General features: G+C 42.6%; 1 protein-coding gene across 1 annotated transcript in view; it reads left to right on the forward strand.

Moving 5' to 3' along the window:
* The first annotated feature begins 1,221 nt into the window (after nucleotides 1-1,221).
* Nucleotides 1,222-21,478, forward strand: part of DZIP1 (DAZ interacting zinc finger protein 1) — a 52,063-nt gene continuing 31,806 nt past the window's right edge. The window contains 11 exon segments of the mRNA XM_087814272.1: nucleotides 1,222-1,404; nucleotides 2,062-2,156; nucleotides 2,511-2,723; nucleotides 3,484-3,719; nucleotides 3,722-3,732; nucleotides 3,846-4,403; nucleotides 8,931-9,015; nucleotides 11,851-11,975; nucleotides 14,665-14,826; nucleotides 18,072-18,209; nucleotides 19,978-20,040. Of these exon segments, the coding sequence (XP_087670398.1) occupies nucleotides 3,698-3,719; nucleotides 3,722-3,732; nucleotides 3,846-4,403; nucleotides 8,931-9,015; nucleotides 11,851-11,975; nucleotides 14,665-14,826; nucleotides 18,072-18,209; nucleotides 19,978-20,040 (1,164 nt within the window). The 5' untranslated portion in view covers nucleotides 1,222-1,404; nucleotides 2,062-2,156; nucleotides 2,511-2,723; nucleotides 3,484-3,697.

The following is a 21,478-nucleotide window of genomic DNA, read 5'->3' on the forward strand; positions in this document are numbered from 1 at the left end:
AAACTGACAATGGGGAATGGGGAATACAAGTAACTTAAATTATCATCAAATAATGTTAGTTAAGCAATCATCTTACACACACACACATACACGCACCCCACCCACTCAAAGGCATAGGCCTTATCTATCTCATAGTGCCTGAAATTTCTATCTAGAAATATTTGTCATACCCACTATATAGGATTTTTAGAGGGATCTTGAATCTTCTTTTAAATTTAAGCATTTTAAAATTAGACTAATTAAAAAAATCCCAAGGCTGTCCTAGGCCTTATGATTTTAAGTAAAAACTAGAGCATGGAATTGAACATAAATACTTAGGGAGGTAGTACATCTGAAGAATCATGCTAAATAAGGTATGGTACAAAGTTGACTGGGTCAGGGCAAAAGCACAAGTAATCTGTTGTCATCTAGCAAAAATTTTAGTTACTCGTTTTTAATTGAAGAACGATTTTTGCTACAGCAGACACTAAGATTTTGCGAAAGATACACTCAAATTTCTCAATCTGAGTCAACCTCATGGTTGTTACAGCGGTTGTTAAAATGCATACTTTCTGGATTGCTTATTATTTTAGATTACTGAATTTTTGCCCCACATGTCAGACCACATGCTCCAATTTTAGGTTAAATAAATAATTACACTACTCTTGACCCACGACTCCCTTCTCCCCGCACCGTCGAACTTTCTCCCAACAGAGGTCTATGCCTCTCGTCATAAAGGGGGCGCAACCGAGAGAGACGCCGAGACCTACGAGAGTTTAAATTCTTGTGTGGTGCACTTGCAAAGTGCCTAATCCGTTTTTCACATCACTCAAGGTCAGGGCTGCATTCGACAGCCCCTTGGAGGTCCCTTGCAGTTGCAGATTTCTGCGATTAAAAAGAGTCTCATCTTGGGAGTGAAATCAACTAGCTGAAGGCCAGGGTTAGAGTGAATCTGGTTTCTCTGCGAAAAGCCTTCTTGGGGAGAGCATCCCGCACCAGCCGCGGAGCAGCCCGGGGACCACGTGTCTGCGCCAAGAGCCGGATTGGCCCGGCGCGATTTAGCGCTGCAGTCTAGATGCGCAAGGTCCCGCCCAGCGGCCAGAGGAGCCGGGGCGCGCCGAGGAGAGGCAGGGAAGGATCGCGGAGGGGAGGGGGGCGGGAGGGGGGTGGGGGATCCAGAGGCGCCAGCGGCCTGGAATCTGGGAGGGCCCCGAGCTGCGCCTGGTGGCTGCCTTGCCACAACTTGCCCAGACCAGACAGGCTTCGTCCTGCACCTTGGAAGGAGCCGACTCGCTGCTCCCCGCTCGGCTGCTCCTGGGCCTCCGCAGGCCTGCCTGCACCGGCAGCGCGCCCTCGGTCTGCGTCCCCAGCTTCGCCCCCGTCCGCTTGCAGCGCCCGGCGCCCGCCCAGGAGCGCGCAGCTGGGGTGAGCCGAGGCCTGGGATGCGCCAGGCGCCCTTGGGAGCCCGCGGCAGAGCGGGCATCTTGGTGTCCACGAAGCTGGGGCCTCCTCGCGCTTCTCCATCTGCGAGCAGAGGCACTGCAGACCCCGCCGGCGTGGCCGCCGCAGCCCCCATTCCCATCTGCTTTCAAAGGGGCGGCGCCGAGGCCCAGGGGAGCCCGCGCCGCCCGGCCTTTGCCTCTGCGGGTTCGGGAGCCGGCCCCGGGGTGCGCCCCGTCTCGGCCCTGCCGGAGGATGGGGGACGGAGGGAACGGGGAAGCGTGCCCCCTTCTTTCCTGTTCCGGCCATCTTGGGAACGAGACTCAATCCAGGAGCGCGAGTGGCCAACCCCGCGGCGCCCGGGGCCGGGGTGGTGGGCGACCGCGATGGGTGCCCCGGGTCCCGTGCCTCCTCCCGGACTGCATTGGGTGGGGCTGCGTGGGACAGCCCCCCGCGTTCAGCTCCAAGGGCTTGGTCCCAGAGCACGGGTGAATCTCCCTAAAAGGCCAGAGGCCCAGAAAATAACGGGGTTAACGGCTGGGAGCTGACATTTGCTTGAAGCGCCTAACTCGTTTCATCATTCTTGATCCACATGTTCGTTCCGCAAATTCTTAAGGCCTCTGCCTGCCTGTCCTGTTCTAGGTGCTGGGAGATAACGGCGAGCAAGAGACCTCGGCCCTTGTTCCCGCGGATCCTGCAGCCCGGTGGATGGAGGCCGCCGCCCGCAGACCTGCCAGGTCGGTATCCCCACGCCCGTTAAACATGGCACAGCCGGGCCTAGTGCCGACAGCTTGCTCTAGTTTAGGTATCAACCAAACGGAAGATGCAAACTTTGAATCTAGATCTTTAAGGCTGTCATGCCGGCTGCAGTGAATCCGTATTAGCTCTTTCCCCCCAAAGTGCCATTAAAGGTTATTTCCATGTACGGTTCCTATGAGGTCATCTGAAGCGTGTGCTTGTTTCCTGGATGCTTTCATGCAGGCTGATTTCTAGTTACAGTTTCTGGAAAGTGGTAAAAATATTTGATATTACAGCTTTGCTCCTGGTTACTCTGAATTGTATTTTTCTTTCCTCTGTTCTTTGGCTGTTAGGAAAGACAAAAGTTTTCCTGATGGTTGGTCCAAGCCGGGGCTCCCCGGTGGATTGAGGAATGTCTGGCTTTTCCTCAGCTCCTTGATCTCTGTGGTAGACACAGGCAGCCCTCTGAAGACCCCAAGAATGAGAGGCCCGAGGTCTACAAGTTGCTGCTAGAAATTTTTTAGCCTCTCCAAAAACAGAATGCAGCTGCCACACAAGTTTGCAAGGTAGATACCAGAGCCCTGTAAAACTTGATGGTAAAGCTGATGGTTCAAGTTCCCCTCCATGTAATTTTTTTTTTTTTTTTTTTTTTAACTTTCACATTTTGAAAATACACCCTTTTGGAAAGACAAAGTATTAACTATTCGGGGAAGTTTTTAGGTTTGTACATCTATCAGAATGTTAACTTAGGTGGCCAACTCATAGAGAAAGAAAGAGTCCATTTAAAAAAGTATCTTTCATGTAAGAAATTTAGAAAGCCTACCATAAAATATAATTAACTACACTACGAATTTAATTTAAAAAAAACTTTATTGCGGTATTTACAAAATGCACCCTTATTTTCAGTGTGCAATTCGATGAATTTTGTCAGATGCCAGGGGAACCAACAAAACAATCAAACTAAAGAATATTTTTATTATACCCCGAAGTGTCTTTGTGCCCTTTGGCAGCCAGTCCCCCTCCATCCCACTTAATTTTACATAGTTTCGTTGCTTAATGTTTTCTGAGTTGTGTGTAAAGAATGAAGATGAACAGATCTTTCTCATCCCCAAACCTAAAGCGAGTAAATAATAACCAGAGGATGGCAACCAGGACCCAAAGGTCCCGGGTGTGTAGCTCCGCGCGCTTTAGGCACCTGGCGCGTCCTGCCCTAAGGCCCAGGAGGGTGGCGCCGGGGGAGCCGGCGCCGGGGAAGCGCCCTCTCGGGGTGGGCGCGGGTGTTCACTGGCGCTCAGGCGGGGCCCTCAGCTCTCCTCCCGCCCGCAGGGCCCCGCGCGCACGCTGACCGCGCGGGGGGGCCGGCGCGCCCTTTGCTCCGAGCCGCGGCGGCTGGGACGCTGCCATAGCAACGGCCCGACGCGCACACCGAGGCCGCCGCTGCCGCTGCCGCGGCCGCCGCCTCCGGGCACCTGGGCTTCTGCTCCGGAGGAGAGGGGCGGCGGCGGCCCGGACGCTGTAGACGAGACCGCCGTCTCCTCCGATGCCAGCAGAGGTGGCCGGTTTGCCCCAAGCATGGTAAGAGGCCGGAGGCCCGGGGCCGCCCCCCCGCGGACGCCTGGCTCGGGGTGGCGGGGTGTCCACGGCGCTCGCAGCTCCCCCGCCACTCCCGCCTTGTCTCCTTCCCGCAGCCCTTCCACAAGCAGGTCTACTACCCGCTCGCCGACGGCTTCGAGGGCCCCGACGGCCCCGGGGGGCCGGCGGCGGGCGCGGCCGCCATGGCCTGCTTCCCCCCCGGCGCGGCCTCGGGCCCCCTGCCGTTCTTCCAGTTCCGGCCGCGCCTGGAGAGCGTGGACTGGCGGCGGCTGAGCGCCATCGACGTGGACAAGGTGGCGGGAGCTGTGGACGTGCTCACGCTGCAGGAGAACATCATGAACATCACCTTCTGCAAGCTGGAGGACGAGAAGTGCCCGCACTGCCAGTCGGGGGTGGACCCGGTGCTGCTGAAGCTCATCCGCCTGGCGCAGCTGTCCATCGAGTACCTGATGCACTCGCAGGAGTTCCTCACGGCGCAGCTGCGCGGCCTGGAGGAGCGGCTGCGCCTCAGCCTGGCCAACGGCGAGCAGAGCAAGGAGCTGCTCGCCAAGCAGGCCGCGGAGATCAAGTTCCTCAAGGAGGAGTGCAAGCGCAGGAAAAAGATGATCTCCACCCAGCAAATGATGATGGAGGCCAAAGCCAGCTATTACCAGGTGGGAAACTGCGAGGTGATTACAATTCATACCCCCCCCCCCCCAAATCCTCAAATTCCCACTGGCCCGGATATTGAGAACCGTTTATATCCTTTTTTTTTTTTTTTTTTTTTGCTTTGTTTCATTTTTGAGATTTGTACTGTAGATTAGAAGAAACAGCCTATTTAAATTAACCAAAACAGTAATTTTAACTAACAGATGACATGGTTCGTTACCTTCTGTAGGCTACGCTAGGATTAATGATTAAACAAGTAAGGTCGTCTGCTGTGCTTTATTTAAGTCATGCAAAGGCTGGTTGTTTAAGAAGCTGTTTCCTGCTTCTAATCGGAGTAATGAAAAATAAGCCATGTGCGAATTGCAAATGATCTGGAATGATTACCTTCGTGGGCTTTTCTCATTTTTTATTTCAGAATCTTTTCAAATTTACAGAAACGTTGCAACAGTAGTGCAAAGAACTTCCTCATACCCTTCAGCCAGATTCACCAATTATTAACATTTGCCACATTTGTTTTATTTCCTTTGCCTCTATGTATATTATTGATCCATTTTACAGTAAGTTGCGGACTCCTAAATATTTCAATGTGTATATTTATTTCCTAAGAACAAGAAAACTCACCAATATAACAATAGTATTTTAAAAATTAAAAAATTTTGCTTTTCTGTTAATCTCCAACTGTTATGGGTTGGGCATTGAATCCAATTTTTGAATGTAATAGAAATCAACGTCTATGTCTTTTTCATCAGTTAGGTGGATGAAGTGCAGAAGGTATCAACAATGTTTGATAAAAATATCGAAGTAAGCAACAGACGGACAGGATTGACTTGATACCCTTACATTCTAGATATTTGGCTAAATATGGCTTAAAACATCTCAGTGGATTTGGGTAATAATGAATGCAGAGAACTGGGTATATGGTGCAGAAAATAGTGCTTCGTACTGACCCAACAGGAGTGTTGAGAGAAGTGTACTTAAAAGAGGTGAACAGTTGGGAAAGAGTACTGTTAGTGTTTACCTTTGGGTACACAACCCTGAGTTATGATTGTCAATGAGACTTGATGTTGCTAATGGCCTGTTTGTTTCATAAATGCTATTTAAAATCTAAATATTTATAAATAGTGCTGAAATGGCTCTTTATAAATATGTCTTATAGAATGAATTTAATGAGTCTATTTAAACATTAAAAAAAGTTTATCTTAAGATTGGTAGTAATCCAATAAAATGTTGAAACCTTTAACATATAGAAATTTTATAAACATTTTTTCATTCTTTTGGTTACCATAGAAACAGCTGTTAGTAAATCAAGATTTTCAAATGTGAATGCTATATAAGGATCAAAAGGTAATGGCTCAGTTTTTTCAAATGAGTGACACCTACCAACTCTAGTCCGGTCAGCAGACTCTGAATGACAGTGTTAGCTGTATGGTGTGTGCAGGTGTGACAAAGAACAGGTAGGAGGCACCAGACCATCTTTTCCTACATAGCACAGATATACTCTGCCCTCTATTAAGTGGCTTGACATTGTCTCACTATGGAGTCTTTGAGCACTTTAGGGTGACATTTCCAGAGTTAACCTTCCTGGCTTTAATTCCTAGCTGTTCCACTCTGTTAAGTGTTTTAACTTCCAAAACTCAATTTCCTCAATAAGAAAATGAGAATATTAGTAGTAGCTACTTTTTCAGGTGGTTCTGAGAGTTCCATGAGATATTACATGTAAAGCATGAGGAAGGCTCAGTAAATAGCATCTGACACATAGATGTTGGTTTCTGCAGTGGCTTCCCAGTAGTGAACTATGACTACCTATGATCTTTTTGTGAATCCTCAGACTTTTTTTAGGAGCTCATCATATAGTGGGGGTATAAAAAAGCAGGCCAGAGGTCACTGTGCTGATGCTATAAGAATCAGTGATTTAGGAAGGGGCAGTCAAAGACTGTTGCTAAGAATAGTTGGCACATAAGCTCGCTGGGGTTCCATGGTTTTATAATAATTGAAACTCCAATTTCGTAAGCATGCAGTCATGAATTTGTGTTTTCTGTTTTATTTATTTATTTTTATATGTTTTTATTGATTTCAGAGAGAGGAAGGGAGAGGGAGAGAGAGATAGAAACATCAGTGATGAGTCATTGATCCGCTGCCTCCTGCGCGCCCTCTACTACTGGGGATTGACCCCGAAACCCAGACATGTGCCCTAACTTAGAATCGAACCTTGACCTCCTGGGCTATAGGTCAACGATGTTCAATAACTGAGCCATGCTGACTGGACTTTTGTTTTATTTTTAATTGATCTTAGAGAGAGGAACATCGATCTGTTTCCTCCTGCATGTGCCCCGACTGGGGATTGAACCCACAACCTGAGTATGTGCCCTGACAGGGAATTGAACCCACCACCATTTGGTGTACAGGATGACACTCCAACCAACTTAGCCACACTGGTCAAGACATGAATTTGTGGTTAAGTAGAGACCTCCAATAGCTGAGGAAGTCTGATGGTCATGTGTAAAGGCCTGTGTGTACCAAGGACCTGGCTATCAAATTATATTTTTAAATTAAAAAATTTTAAAATAGTAGTGCATCATAACAGGACTTAGACTCATTCTAAGAAGATCTTTCATTTTCATAGCTGGAAGACTCAGGTGCATCTATCTCCATGTTCCAGCAACGCAGGCAGATTTTGGAATCTGCCAGTGAATTTCTGTTACTGCTTCCAATTATTCAGCCCCTTGGAGTTGAAGATGAGTGTTGGGGAGTAGAAAAAGCATGCATTTTGCAGTCGGAGAGACATAGGTTAAAATATATAATTGATAATACTGTAACTTAATTTTTCTGAGCTTTGATTTCTTCATAAAGTGGTGGCCATGTTGATTTAAAAAGATAAAGATGTTACAGGACCTAGCTTGGAGCTAGGTACAGTGGAAATGTTGGTTTCTTTGTACAAAGTTCCCCACTGCCACTGTCTTTGAGAGGTCTCAAAATTCTGGAGGAATAGAGAACCTCCATTTTACTTCATTTTGGTAAAGGAATCCTGAGTTCTTGTGTCAATTCCATTACATGAAATGTTTTTCATTTTTTAATGATTTCGAATGGAAGTTGTGTTAAGACAGGTTTCACACAGCGTATAATCTACATGCCGTCTACTTTGTTAAACCAAGTGTACTGAATGTAGTTTGACTCATTCTATCCTTGGAGTTGTCATGGAAAGAGCCTTGGATTTCTTTCTATGTGTATAATAGTACCTAGCTTTTCTTAATTCATGTCACTCTCTTCTTTTCTAAAAATGCTTTAAGGGATACTCTTTGAAATAGTTTATATCATTCATATGTATATCAAATTCATATAGCACATATATTTATCATATATATAAAACTATCTTTTTAAGAAAATGCAAAAGGTTTTAGAAGAGAGGGGGGTAACCTATAGACTTAAGGGATATAACAATCAGTTGCAGGATGTGGCTTTATTCGGATCCTGATTGAAAACAAACTAACATTTTTTTCTAAGACAATGTGAGCAGTATTGGGGAAATAAACAAATGATTGGATATTTGTTGATATCAAGGAATCAACAGTCACCCTTTAAAAGGTGGAATAATGATATTATGATTGTGTTAAGGGAAAGTTCTTTTAGAGATAAATTCTGAAATATTGACAAATGGAATATATAATATCCAGGATTTACTTCAGAGTAATCCCAGTGTGAGGCTAGAGATGAAACAAGTTGGATTTTTGCTTAAATTTCGAATCAGTATTTAAGTGGAAAAAGAGATTTGGTGGAATTGATTCTTTTTCAGTAAATTCATTTTAGGAGGCCAAGTATTTCTAAGCATTTGTTTAATCACTTATTGATGCTGGGCTTCGGAGACAAAGCTGTGAATAATATAGACAGGAGTCAGTGCTCTCAGGAACCTAGAGGGATTAGGCAGAGAAAATAAACAAGTGACGTAAATAAACATGAAAATATTAACTGGTGAGATGTACAATGATGGAAATAAGAGAATGTCACGGGTCAGTGACTGGCAGAAGGCTCATCCTTGAAGATCTTGTTAAGGACTTGCCACTCACCCCCAGCATGGAAAATGCTTCAGAAACGACATCCTGAATGACAAGAAGGGGTCAGTCATGGGAAGGTCTAGAGAGGGTTGAGGCAGGGGACTAGCTCATGCAAAGGCTCTGAGGTTGGCCCACTTGAGAGACAGAGCGAAGACTAACCTTGCTGGAGTGTCCCCACAAGTTGCTGGTGATAGGCTGGGCACCACCGGTCTAAAGGGAGTGGCATTAGGGGTTCTGGAAAGCACCATGATGGGCTACTTTAACACTTAAGTGACAGCTACCACTGCCTGGTGCTCAGATAGGAAGAATGCCCTTGGTTTATATTTGTCATTTTAGTCATGATTTCAGTATCCCTTGCCAGGATGCCATCTTGGGGGCGGGACAGTCCCCAAAAGGCAGTGCTTAGGTATCTGAATTCTAATTGAAGTGAGGTGGAAGGATACTCGTTATGGCCACTTTGATTTGTTGCTCTCTCCTTTTCAGTGCCATTTTTGTGACAAGGCCTTTATGAACCAAGCCTTTCTACAAAGTCATATTCAGCGCCGCCACCCTGAAGATCCTCACCTTGGTAAGTAACGAGCTCAACTTTAGTGAGCTGTTTTCTTTCCGGTAACCTTTTCTTTTTCCAGTGCATTTCTCAACCTTTTTAAAAGAAAATATCGCTGTCCCTGTCCATTCATGAAGGAAATATCGAGCCCCTACTATGTACCGGGCACTGCACTAGGGGCTGGGGACACAGCCCCAAGTGAAACAGACTAAGTCCTGGATTCTAATGGGAGGGGCTGAGGAAACACACTCACATGAATGAGCGATTCTTTTAAAATGGTGGCAAGTGCTAGGAATAAAATAAGTCAGGAGAATGGGACGGAGAATGACTCCAGGTAATCAGCAAAGGCTTCACTGAGAAGGTAGTACTTGATCAGAGACCAGAGTGATGAGTAGTTCCCATTCTGGGGAAAATCTGAGAAATGAATATGCCAGGCAAGGGAAGCGCACTGTGAGGGTGTGAGGGGGAGGCGGGACGGTGTGCCTGAGGGCCAGACAGGGTTGGTGGAGGAGATGAGCAGGGCAGTGACAGTGGTGACGCTGGAGAGGAAGGAGCCATGTCCCATGGGGCCTTGAACACCCTGGGCAGGAATGGCGGTGTTTTTATAAGCCTAATGGAAAGCCACTGGAGGATTTTAAGCACGGGAGAGATTTGTACAGCCTCATTTGTACCTGAGAAGGAGCGCTCTAGCCGCTGGGGGCGAATAGACAGCAGGGGCAACGGTGGAAGCAGGTGGAAGAGTGAAAGGGCTGCAAGAGCAGCTGCAGGGAGAGATGATGGCAGCTGGACCACGATGGTACCAGGGGAGATGGGACAAGTGAAGACGGAGAGAGTATGTTCCAGACACAGCCCATGGAGATGTGACAGCGTGAGAGGAAAAGATGAAGCAAAGGCTATTCTGGGTTTTTGCCTGTATATTTGGATGCACGGCAATGATATTTCCCAAGATGGGAAACCTAGAGGTGGGAAGCAGATCGAGGGAGGAAAGAGAATGGAGAGCTGTGCTGGCCATGGCTAAACTAGGCACACATACAATTGCCATAAAAGTGAAGATGCTGGAGGTCTGGAGGTCAAGGTGGAGGCCCAGGCTGGAGGTAGAAACCTGGGTGTCTGTCGTTAGCAGAGCTGGCTGGATGAGTCACCTAGACAGAGAAGAGAAGATAGCTAAGGGCCAGCTCCAAGGCTCTCCCAACACTGGGAGCTCAGTCTATTCTCCAACAGCTGAGGAGAGTTAAAAATAGCAGCTATGGAGGCAGGAGGGAAACCTGTGGAGTGTGTTATCATGGAAACCAAGGGAAATAAGTGTTTCAAAAAGGAGGCAATGGTCAGTTGTATTGAATGTTCCTGAGACACAGAGTATGATGAAGACTGAGAACTGACTATTGTTATCACTATGGCTGTTGGTGAACCTTGACACAGCAGCTTGGGTGGATTGGTGGGGACAGAATTCTGAATGGAGTGAGCTGAGCTGAGAATCAGGCGAGGACATGGTCATGTTGATTACAGACATTTATTTCAATAGTGTTTTCTGAGAAGGAGAGAAGAGACATGAGGCATTACCTGGAGGGAAATGCGGGATCAAGAGAAAATGTTTTGTTTGATGTGGGAGAAACTCAGATGTGTTTGGGTACCAATGTGAGTTAACCAGTGTGTAGAGGGGGAAACTAAAGAAGCAAGAGAGGGGAAGGGTTTTGTGGTTTATCAAGGAACCAGGTTTCCTGGTACTTAAATGTTCTCAAAAGTAAAGAATGCAAGGTCTATTTCTCCACAAGCAGATTAAAGCATTCTGTAGATTGCTACAGTAATCCACAGAAATTTTCATTCTGATTTACATATTTTTAGTATCTAGCCGTGCGTACTCCTGGTGTGTTGTTCAATGCCTACTTTCCTTTCCCTTTTGGGCCAGTCTGTTTCTGTTTCTGCCTATTTCAGGTAAATAGATGTATTTAGGAAATAGCTAAGCTTTTTGTAAGCAATATGAACAGCATAAAATTCCATTTATAAGCCATGGACTACTGATAAAATTTAGCGGTATATTGGAGAAATTGGAAAGATTAGATATTTTAATTAATCTACCATTCTTCAGTGTGAAACTGACTTTCTTTCTCTTCTGTTTCAGTACCTTATTCTATCTCATACTCGTTTCAGAGAGCACTTCACACTCTGAAATGAGTATTATTTCTTCAGGTCATCTTTGAGATTCTGACTTTCTACTTTGGTTTCCATACCTTTCATGTCTACACTCACAGACACATGTATATCCATTCAGTCATGTGTACATCTGCATGTAAGTACATGTACATAAATATTCCTCCCTTCACTTGTTGCTTCCTTTTACAACTTTTCAGTACCACGTTTTTGCCCTGTCGACAGGTTATGGCCCGAGTTTGCATCTTGACTGCCAGCCTCTGCTTGTATTAGCGCTGATGGGGTTCTCAGGGGAGTTTGGTGGGAGCAGAAGGATGGTGACCATAGAGATTTCAATATGGTGGTACCTGCAATGGAAGCCACTGCTTCCCTTCTCTGATTGAGACAGGCATCTTGAAGAAGGGCCCAGGGTTATTCCTTGTCACCATTACTGCTCCCTGAATGGGCTCTCCCACTATCTCTGTGGGATAATCCAACCTCAACACAGTGGCTGAAAGAATCTGCTAAAAATAATTCTGCGCCCAATAATAAAAAGGAATGCAAATAAACACTAAGTAGCAAAAATTGGCTCATGTGGCATGGAAAAAGTAATCTCCCAAGTAAGAGCAGTTTCCTTTGTCTTATCAGTAGCACTCTACCCCATAAGTTTTCAGATAGGTTTCATAAGCATAGGTTTCATAGTTTAACAAGATGTTTCTATTGCAACAGACTATAAGAAAAAGGAGTTGGCCCTTAAGCTCCAGAATGAGGTTGACATGCTGAAGGAGCAGCTGCAGCTCACCAAGTCTCAGTTAGAGGCTTCACAGCACGCCAACGCAGTCCGATACTCTAAGGTATGACACCAGATTTCAAAACAATGGTATGTTGATCAGTTGCCTCCTGCACACCCCCTACTGGGGATCAAGCCCCCAGCCCGGGCATATGCCCTGACCGGGAATCGAACCTTGATCTCCTGGATTCTAGGTTGATGCTCAGCCACTGAGCCACGCCAGCCGGGCTGTTGGGAGGTTTTTGATTACTGATTCAATTTCCTTACTCCTTACTGGTCTGTTCAGATTTCTTGTTTCTTCATGATTCAGTCTTGGTAGGTATGTTTCTAGGATTTTGTCCATTTCTTCTAGATTGTCCAATTTGTTGACATATAATTGTTCCTTGTAGTCTTTTATTGTTTTCTGTAATTCTGTGGTATCCATTATAATTTTTTAAAATATGCATTTTAAAATATATTTATTTTACTTATCTCCTCTTTTATTAATAATTTTATTTGAATTCTCTCTCTTTCTCGGTTAGTTTATCTAAAGTTTCTCAACTTTATCTTTTCAAAAAACCAACTCTTAGGTTTGTTGATCTTTTCTATTGTTTTCCTGTTCTCTATGATATTGATTTCTGTTCTAATCTTTATTATTTCCATCCCTATGCTAACTTTGGGCTTGTTTGTTTTTTTCCTAGTTATTTGAGGTGTAATATTAGGTTGTTTATTTGTGAATTCTTTCTTAATGTAGGTGTTTATAACTATTATACTTTCTTAGAACTATTTTTGCTGCATCCCGTAAGTTTTAATATGCTGTTTCCATTTTTGTTTGTCTCAAAATATTTTTGATTTTCTTCCTGATTTCTTCTTTGACCCATTGGTTGTTCAGGAGTGTGTTGTTTAATTTCCATGTATTTGTGAATTTTCCAATTTTCCTCTAGTTACTAATTTCTAGTTTCATTCCATTGTGGTCAGAAAAGATGCTTGAGCCCTGGCTGGGTAGCTCAGCTGGTTAGAGTGTCATCCCAGTTAACCAGGGCACATACAAGAATCAACCAATAAATGCATAAATAAGTGGAACAACAAATCGATGTTTCTTTCTTTGTCCCTCTCTCTCTTTTCCTCTCTCTGTCTCACATCAATAAAAAAATAATAAATAAAAGATGCTTGATATAATTTCAATCTTCTTGAATTTGTTAATACTTGTTTTGTACCTAGCATATGATCTATCCTGGAGAATGTCCTGTGTGTGCTGAGAGGAATGTGTGTCTGCTGCTGTTGGATGGATGTTCTGTATATGTCCTTTAGGTTCATTTGGCCTATAGCACCGATTTTCAGCTGGCATGCCACAAGAATTTTTGAAGCATGCAACATGCAATACCTGACTGTTTAGTCAGGAGCAATGACTAATAGATTGTCAAATTAAAAAAATGACAACAGCTAACATAACAATAGCCATCCAGTGTGAATGAATCAAAATGATACCTTTTTTTTGTCAGGTCAGCAAAAAATATATTTTTTGGTGTGCTGCAGAATTTTAGTAATTAGTTTATGTGTGCCATGAGATGAAAAAGGTTGAAAATTGCTGATCTATAGTGTTGTTCAAATCCTGTTTTTCTTCATCGATTTTCTGTCTGGATGATCTATTCATTGTTGAGAGCAGAGTATAAAGTCCCTACTATTGTGTTGCTGTTTATTTCTCCTTTCTGTCCTGTTAATATTTGCTTTATATATTTAGATGCTCCAAAGTTGGATATATAAATATTTACAACTCTTATATTTTGGTGATGAATTGACCCATTTATTATTATAGAATGACCCTCTTTGTTTCCTGAGAACTTTCTTTTTTAATGTAAGCATTTTCAGCTCTAAATTTCCCTCTGGGTACTGATTGGCTGCTTCCCTTTTCCGGTGCGTTGGTTTTGTTTTGTTTTGGGTTTTTTTTTGTGTGTGTGTGTTTGGTGTGTAATTTTCATTCATCTTAAAGTATTCTAATTACCCTAGTGATATTTTCTTTGACCTATTAGTTTAAAAGTATGTTACTCAATCTTCATGTATTTTTATTTTTCAATTTTCCTTCTGTTGATTTCTGATTTTACTCCATTGTGGTTGAAGAATATACTTAGCATGATTTCATTCTTTTTAAATTTATTGATACTCATTTTATGGCCTAATACATGGCCTCTCCTGCTGAATCTCCTGTGTGCACTTAACAAGATTGCGTATTCTGCTATTGATGGGTGCAGTGTTCTTTCTGTATATGTTTGTTAGGTTGAGTTTGTGTATAATTTGTTCAGGTCCCCAGTTAGGTTAAAAAAAACCTGAAGATCAATGAGAAATCAAAGGCTGCTTGACTAGACCTTGCATTTAGCTTGTATAAATATGAATTTGTGTTTTGGGGGGATGAGTGGGGCTACTATACCCAAATTGATATAGTAGCAATCTTGTCAAGAAAGGCACAGTAGACTTTTTCTTTTAAAATATATTTATATTTTACATACTGTTGTATGTCTACTCAACAATTTCATAGATCACAGAACTCTTGATACTTTGTGCCTCTGCATTTGCATTTTAAAGGATGTAAGGATATGTATTGCCTTTGGTTTGTAAAAATCATTGTGTGCAGACCTGCCATTATATGAAGTGTTACTGCATGCCTTACTGAAAGATGCAATACTAGCTTACACATTTGATTTATGCCCATTGATTTAAAGTTTTACGTATTTGTTTTATATCAGAACTATTAAAGTCATATTTTAAAATAATTTCAGGAATATGATATTCAGAAAGCAAAAGAGGAAGAATTTCTAAAGTTATTTCATAGATGGAAAGAAGAAGAAAGGGAGAAATTTGTTGATGAAATGGCAAAATTCAAGGAAATGTGTAAGAAGGAGTTTAAAGAATTAACTTCCAAGAATTCAGCATTAGAATCTGTAAGTATTAAGCCAAGAAGTCCTCCTAGCAGTGGTGGAATTGTTGCCTTGAAAGGTGGCGTGAGAATGGCATTTGACTGCCTGATCCAGGAGTTCCTTAATCATTCCCAGGTCCAGACACCCCTCTTCCCTGAGAGTCTTAAGGGAGCTCGAAGCATACAGAAGACATAGCAAGTCAGAAAAGTCATTTCTTTTAGAGGGAGCTTTGTTCCCAAACCTCCGTGTAGAATACTTGGTACATTTGGTCGGATGATAGAAGAGGGACCCTCTTTCATTAACCAGTTAGATTTAGAAAAACTTAAACCATAAACCCTTTCCTGAGTTTTGGAACTTTCCAGGAAAGGCTGACACAGATCACCAATGTGGGAGGAAAAGGGAGCCCATCCAGAAAGACAAGAGGGAGAACCTTTGCCAGGCCTGGCTGGTGAGGAAGCGGGCCTGGAGCAAGCTGGATGTGGCTAAACGAGGTCTCCTCTCCTGAGGAAGCAGCCTTGCTCCACACTGCGCTGGTTACACACATGGATGACAGACACGCCTTGCAGGGCTGGGACCTTCATCTTCTGTGAGCTCCTCCTTCAGACAGTGGCTGCTGTCACCCAGCTGAGAATGATTGGAGCTTGCTGGACAGCTCAGTGCTAAGTGATCCTTAGGGAAAAAGGAGACAGGGGAGTCAATGGAAGGTCCTTGAGCTCCCTCTAGGGGCGAATACATTTTATAAACTAAAATAGATTTTTGAGATACTGCTAAGATCCTTCTCTAAAACGCCCTGAACTCTCACATAAGGGTGGGAAAACTATGACCTGTGAACCAGATCTGGCTTACCTTTGTTTTTGTATGGCTAACAAAGGTTTTTACATTTTTAAATGGTTGAAAAAAGTCAAAAGAAGGATATTTTATGACATAGGAAAATTTTACATGAAGTTCACATTTCAGTATCCACAAGTAAAATTTTTCTTAACACAACCATGCTCATTCCCTTCCATTTTATCTATGGTGCTTTTGTGTTGGACCCATAGAGTTGAATGGTCTTGACTGAGACCCTATGTGTCTCACAAAACCAAAAATGTTTGCTGTCTGGCTCTTTACAGGAAAAGTTTGACAGCCCCTGTCATATCTTTATAGGCACAAGGTTAACAATAGGTGAAGGTGAAATGGATGTGTATGGTACTATTCTTTCACCTTTCTTGTAAGTTGTAATTTGGACACACACACACACACACACACACACACACAAATGGGGGGTGGAATAACATCAGATGGCTCATTGTGTCTTTTCTGTAGAGATTCCTTCAGGCAACTTCCTGTGGGTTCAGTTATCCCCCTATGACCTTTCCTTGCCTGCTAGTGTTCTTCCTCCTAAGCATCAGAACCCATAGGCCATAGTAATTTCTCTATCCATGGTTTCTTCTACACCCAAACCCCAGGGTCCTCTCCTGAACTCATATCTGTGGCTCCTTCTCTAAGGGGGTGCCCTGTTACCCACAGGAGTATATTCTGATACTAACCAATTTAAGACTGACTTCTTTCATCTTCCCCATGAATGCCACACTCATTTTCCCCCCCCTTGTGATAATCCTCCAGTTACCGTTCTTTTGCCTGAGATTTCCTCCATGGGCCTGCCCCCTGCTCCCTGCCCCCCAGATAATTGTGGCATAGGACATTTTCCCACAGCTGTACCATTCCTACCTAAAAAGAAAAGCTTTATTGAGATATAGTTCACATTCCCACCTAAAGAGTACAATTCAGTGGTTTTTAGTGTTCACAGACTTATGCAACCATCATCATGGTCATTTTAGAACATTTCATTACTCCAAGAAGAAACCTTGTACCCATTGGCACTCTCCCCACACCTCCCCCTTGGCCCAGCCCTTGGCAACCATGGATCTACTTTCTGTCTCTGGATCTACCTGTTCTGGACATTTCATATAAATTGAATGATACAATATGTAATCTTTTGAGAGTGGCATCTTTCACTTTGTATAATGTTTTCAAGATTCATCCTTGTAGTATTTATCAGTATTTTACTCTTATTTTTTATTGCCTAATGACATTGCATTGTATGAATATACCATATTCTATTTGTGCATTCTTCAGTTGATGGAACTTGTGTTGTTTGCCCTTTATGGCTATCAACAGATTTTAAAATTACTATTAAAAATAAATTATTAAAAATAGTTTTTGATGACCTGGACAATGTATATTGCAGGATGCCCTCTATTAGAATTGATTTGATATTCTTCTCACGGTGAGACTGGGCTTACAGACTTGGGGAAGAAGACCTCAGAGTTAAAGTACAATTTTCATCACATAATATCAAGGGTATATACCATCTACATGATTTATGGTTATTGATGTTGACCTTGACCACCTGGCTGAGGTCGAGTTTGTCAGATTTCTCCATTGAACAGTAACCCCCCTGCTGCCCCCCCCCCCCCCGCCCTAGCCAGTTTGGCTCAGTGGATAGAGCTTCGGCCTGCAGACTGAAGGGTCCCTGGGTTCCTTTCTAGCCAAGGGCATGTACCTCGATTCCGGCCCTGGTCGGGGTTCATGCGGGAGGCAACCAATCAATGTGTCTCTCTCACATTGATGTTTCTCTCCATCTCTCTCTCTCTCTCTCTTCTCTCTCCCTTCCACTCTCTCTGAAAAGCAATGGAAAAAATATCCTCTGGTGAGGATTAAAAGGAAAGGAAGAAACCTCCCCCTATTTCATACTGCACCCTTTGAAAAGAAGTGGCTATGTGCAGCCCAGACTAAAAGAGCGTAGAACTGTGCTCCCCCGCCCTTTTGTTTTTGAAGTTAACATACAGTATTATCTCCTGTGCTTATTGCTAGTAACTTTGGTACTAACATACAAGCAAAGGGTAAAATTAAAATGTTTTGTCCCTAGTGGATTCATGGATGCAGTCTTGGGTGAAGCTGGCCTCATCACTAAATTATCTTGAGAACCAGCTGCACCCAGTTCCTGTTTCTGGCAACTGTTACATGCCAATCAAAACATTTAAGACCCATTGTCTAAGATTAGAAAGTTAGGTTTTTCTTTCCCTTTTCAATCCTGTGCATGTTCCTTTGTTGGAAGACACAAAAGAAGAAAACCACTGGGAAGGAGAAGCAGGAGAAGCACAACGAGCATCCAATAGAATAGTCAGATTTAAAACATGGGTATGTGCTCCCCAATTTTATTCTCTGTCTCGGTCTTGCAAAAGTATAAACATTTGTACCAGTGATTTTTGCATTTCATTTTCCAGCAATTGTCAGAAATCCAGAAGTCCAACCTGCAGATCAAGTCTAACTTAGGCACGTTAAAAGATGCCCATGAGTTTAAAGAAGAATATCCCCAACATCCCCAGGATTTCCAAAATGTGATGCAATTTCTTGATAGTCAGGTATGTAAAAGTGGGAGATAAATGTGGTAGAGGCCTAATTTTTTAGTGAAATGATTTACAGCAAGCGTCTTCTACAGAAAAAGTATTTGTGTCTTTCAGTGACCATGAAGGTGGCTGATTCTATTTTCTTGTCCCTAATACACGTGTAATTCATAATAGGTGTTCATTAGCTATTTGTTGACTGACTAACAGATGTGCATACAGAACAATTGGCAAAATTGCTTCATTTTCCCCTGAGATAATATCTATTTGAATTGGTTAACATTACCTCAGTATTTATTTTTCATACTTCAGACATAGGTCTCAGTTTCAAAAGGCATATTGAAGCACTAACTTTATTTTTAGAGCTTAAATATACAACTTCATTGGTGGACAGATGATCTTTTACATTGATCAAACATAATTGCAATCATTTGAAAGTGAACCTCCATAATCAGTGCAGTCTTCGTACTGGCTATTTGGTCATACTGGTTTAGGGAAACATTGTGTTTTACCAGGAAACAAATAGAGATTAAAGTTTATGACTTCAGGATCCTTTTAAAAAACAATACGTGATTTAAAAAAATAAATGTTTTTTTGAAATACACACAAATGTCGGTGCTGCTTGCTTTGCCGCTTACATCGTGCCTGCCTCCCGCAAATCTGCCTTCCACGCCACAGCCAGGCTGACCGTGTTGCTATCCTATCTGAAATTTTTCAGTGGATCCCCATTTTTCACAGAACAAAGTCTCGAATCCTTAACCAGCACTCCAAGTCCCTGAGGATCTGGACCCTGCGTCACCTGCCACCTTTCTTGGCTTTACCTCGACATTCCAGCAGCACCAAACTGCCATGGTTCCCAGAACGCGGCATTCTGTTTCTGCTTTTGCTCCCAGTTTCAGGACCCGCAGCTTACTCATTCGGCTGGGGTAGCACCTCTTCTAAAGTGTTCTCCTGGACCTCTGGGGTTTTGCATTTTTGTAGTTCCCCAACAGGGACCCGATCACATGCACACTGCACGGAAACTCTCTCTGTTATGCCCACCTCCCTCATTGACAGGGAAGGACTTTCCTCTTTCTCCTCTCCTAGCCTGCTAGGGGCTGCCCAGCGAGGTGTCTGGTAGATGGCAGGGGATCAGCTGTTGACAGTTGCTCCCAGCAGGCTGGTCTCTCACGAAGTAAAGGTCTCAGTTGTGAAATCCTAAGGCCCTACCTAAATTTCTCCTGTTTCATTCCTATGAGCTGTGTTGTCAGTTCAGAACCCATGGACTTAGAAAACTTGGTGTTTCCTTTTAGTTTCTTAGGTTGGCCAGCCTCGCACCAATATTTTTGAAAACAAAATTTTATTGGAACACAGCCATACCCATTCATTTAGGTATTATCGCTGTTCTGCTACCACTAGCAGTAGTGACCCAACCATCTGGCTCCAGAGCCTTAAATACAGGGGTGGGCAAAAGTAGGTTTACAGTTGTTCATATGTAAAAAGACATGCAGGTTATGATGATCACAAAGCTTTATTCAAAAGAATGTCACAATGCAACTGTAAACCTACTTTGCCTACCCCTGTATTTACTATTTTCCCCTTAACAGAAAATGTTTGCTGATACCTGCCTTAGATTATAAGATTAAAACCAAGACAAATGTTTTTAAACATTTTGGACTCTATGGATTCTAAAAAATACCTGATAACATTTTACCAAATAGTTGAGTTTCATAGGTACTCACCAAAGAGGAAGATTCCATTTATATTACAATTGCACATAAATTACTCTTGCTTTACTGTTTCCTAGGAAAGCAAGTGGACAGCTCGATTTCAAGCTCTTAATCAAGAACACAAAAAAGAGAAGGGTCAGGTAAGGATTAAGAAAGCATCCTATGTTCATTGCAGCATTATTTACAATAGCCAAGACATGGAAGCAACCCAAATGTTCATCAATAGACAAATGGATAAAGAAGAGGTGGTACATATATACGATGGAATATTACTCAGCCATAAAAAAGAGTGAAATCTTGCCATTTGTGATAACATGGATGTATCTGAGTGTATTATGCTAAGTGAAGTAAGTCAGACAGAGAAAGACAAATACCATATGATTTTACTTACATGTGGAATCTGAAAAATAAAGTAAATGAACAAAACAAAGAAGCTCGTGGATACAGAGAACAAACTGATGGTTGCCAGATGGGAGGGGGGTTGGGGGAATGGGTGAAAAAGGAGAAGAGATTAAGAATCACAAATTGACAGTTATAAAATAGTCACAGGGATGTAAAGTACATCATAGGTAATATAGTCAATAATATTGTAATTATGTATGATGTCAGATGAGTACTAGAATTATCGGGGGGAACACTTCGTAAGTTATATAAAGGTCTAATCACTAGGTTGTACGCCTGAAACTAATATAATTTTGTATGTCAGCTGTATCAGGAAAACACAAAAACAAAAAGAAGCCAGTGGTCTATAAGCGGGTCAATTTTGCAAAGACTATTTGCTTTTCTTTATAATTAAGGTAGTATTTTTCACTTCATAAAGTTTGTGGTGAAATGTGTAGCAAAAATTAAAATTACTTATAGTTTCAATACCAAAGATAATCACTGCTACTGCTTTGTTATAATTTCTTTCAATATTTTTTCTGTGCTGTAAATGTTGCATTTCTATAAGTTAGAAACCCATACATGCAATCTTACAAATTTTGAATTATGCTTTATAACTTTATATACTTTTCACTTAATATATCCTATGTTTTAAAATATCCTTTTTTCATGATTACATTATGATCTTAGAGATGAAGCATACATTATTTAATCATTTCTTCATTGTTGAATGCGTTTTTAATTTTTCCATACAGAACAACAATCTAAATAATTTTTAAATAAAGGCAAGGATTATTCACATTAAAATCATTTTTATGAAAACAAAATTAAATTATAACAGTGATTCCCTTTCACCTGAATACATCAGAAATTTAAGTGTTAAAGTGACTTCACACTAGTGCAAAACATCTAAAGTAGATTTATTTAAGATCCTTTTCTTTAGGAAAAATTGTTTATTTTTTTCACTTTAAATTATATGTATTTTGTAGCCCTTTGTCTTAGTCAGGGTGGCTTAAAAATAGGTATTTATTTCTCAGTGTTCTAGAGGCTAGGATTCTGGGTGTTAATCAGTTCAATTCCTGGTGAGAGCCCTCTTGCAAATGGCCACTGTGTCCTGATATGGCAGAGAGAGAGAGAGGAGAGAGAAGGGATGGAGGGAGAGCAAGCTCAGGTCTTTTCTTTCTTTCTTTCTTTTTT

The sequence above is a fragment of the Miniopterus natalensis genome, chromosome 2, assembly GCF_054644295.1.
Source record: "Miniopterus natalensis isolate mMinNat1 chromosome 2, mMinNat1.hap1, whole genome shotgun sequence".
Taxonomy (NCBI): domain Eukaryota; kingdom Metazoa; phylum Chordata; class Mammalia; order Chiroptera; family Miniopteridae; genus Miniopterus; species Miniopterus natalensis.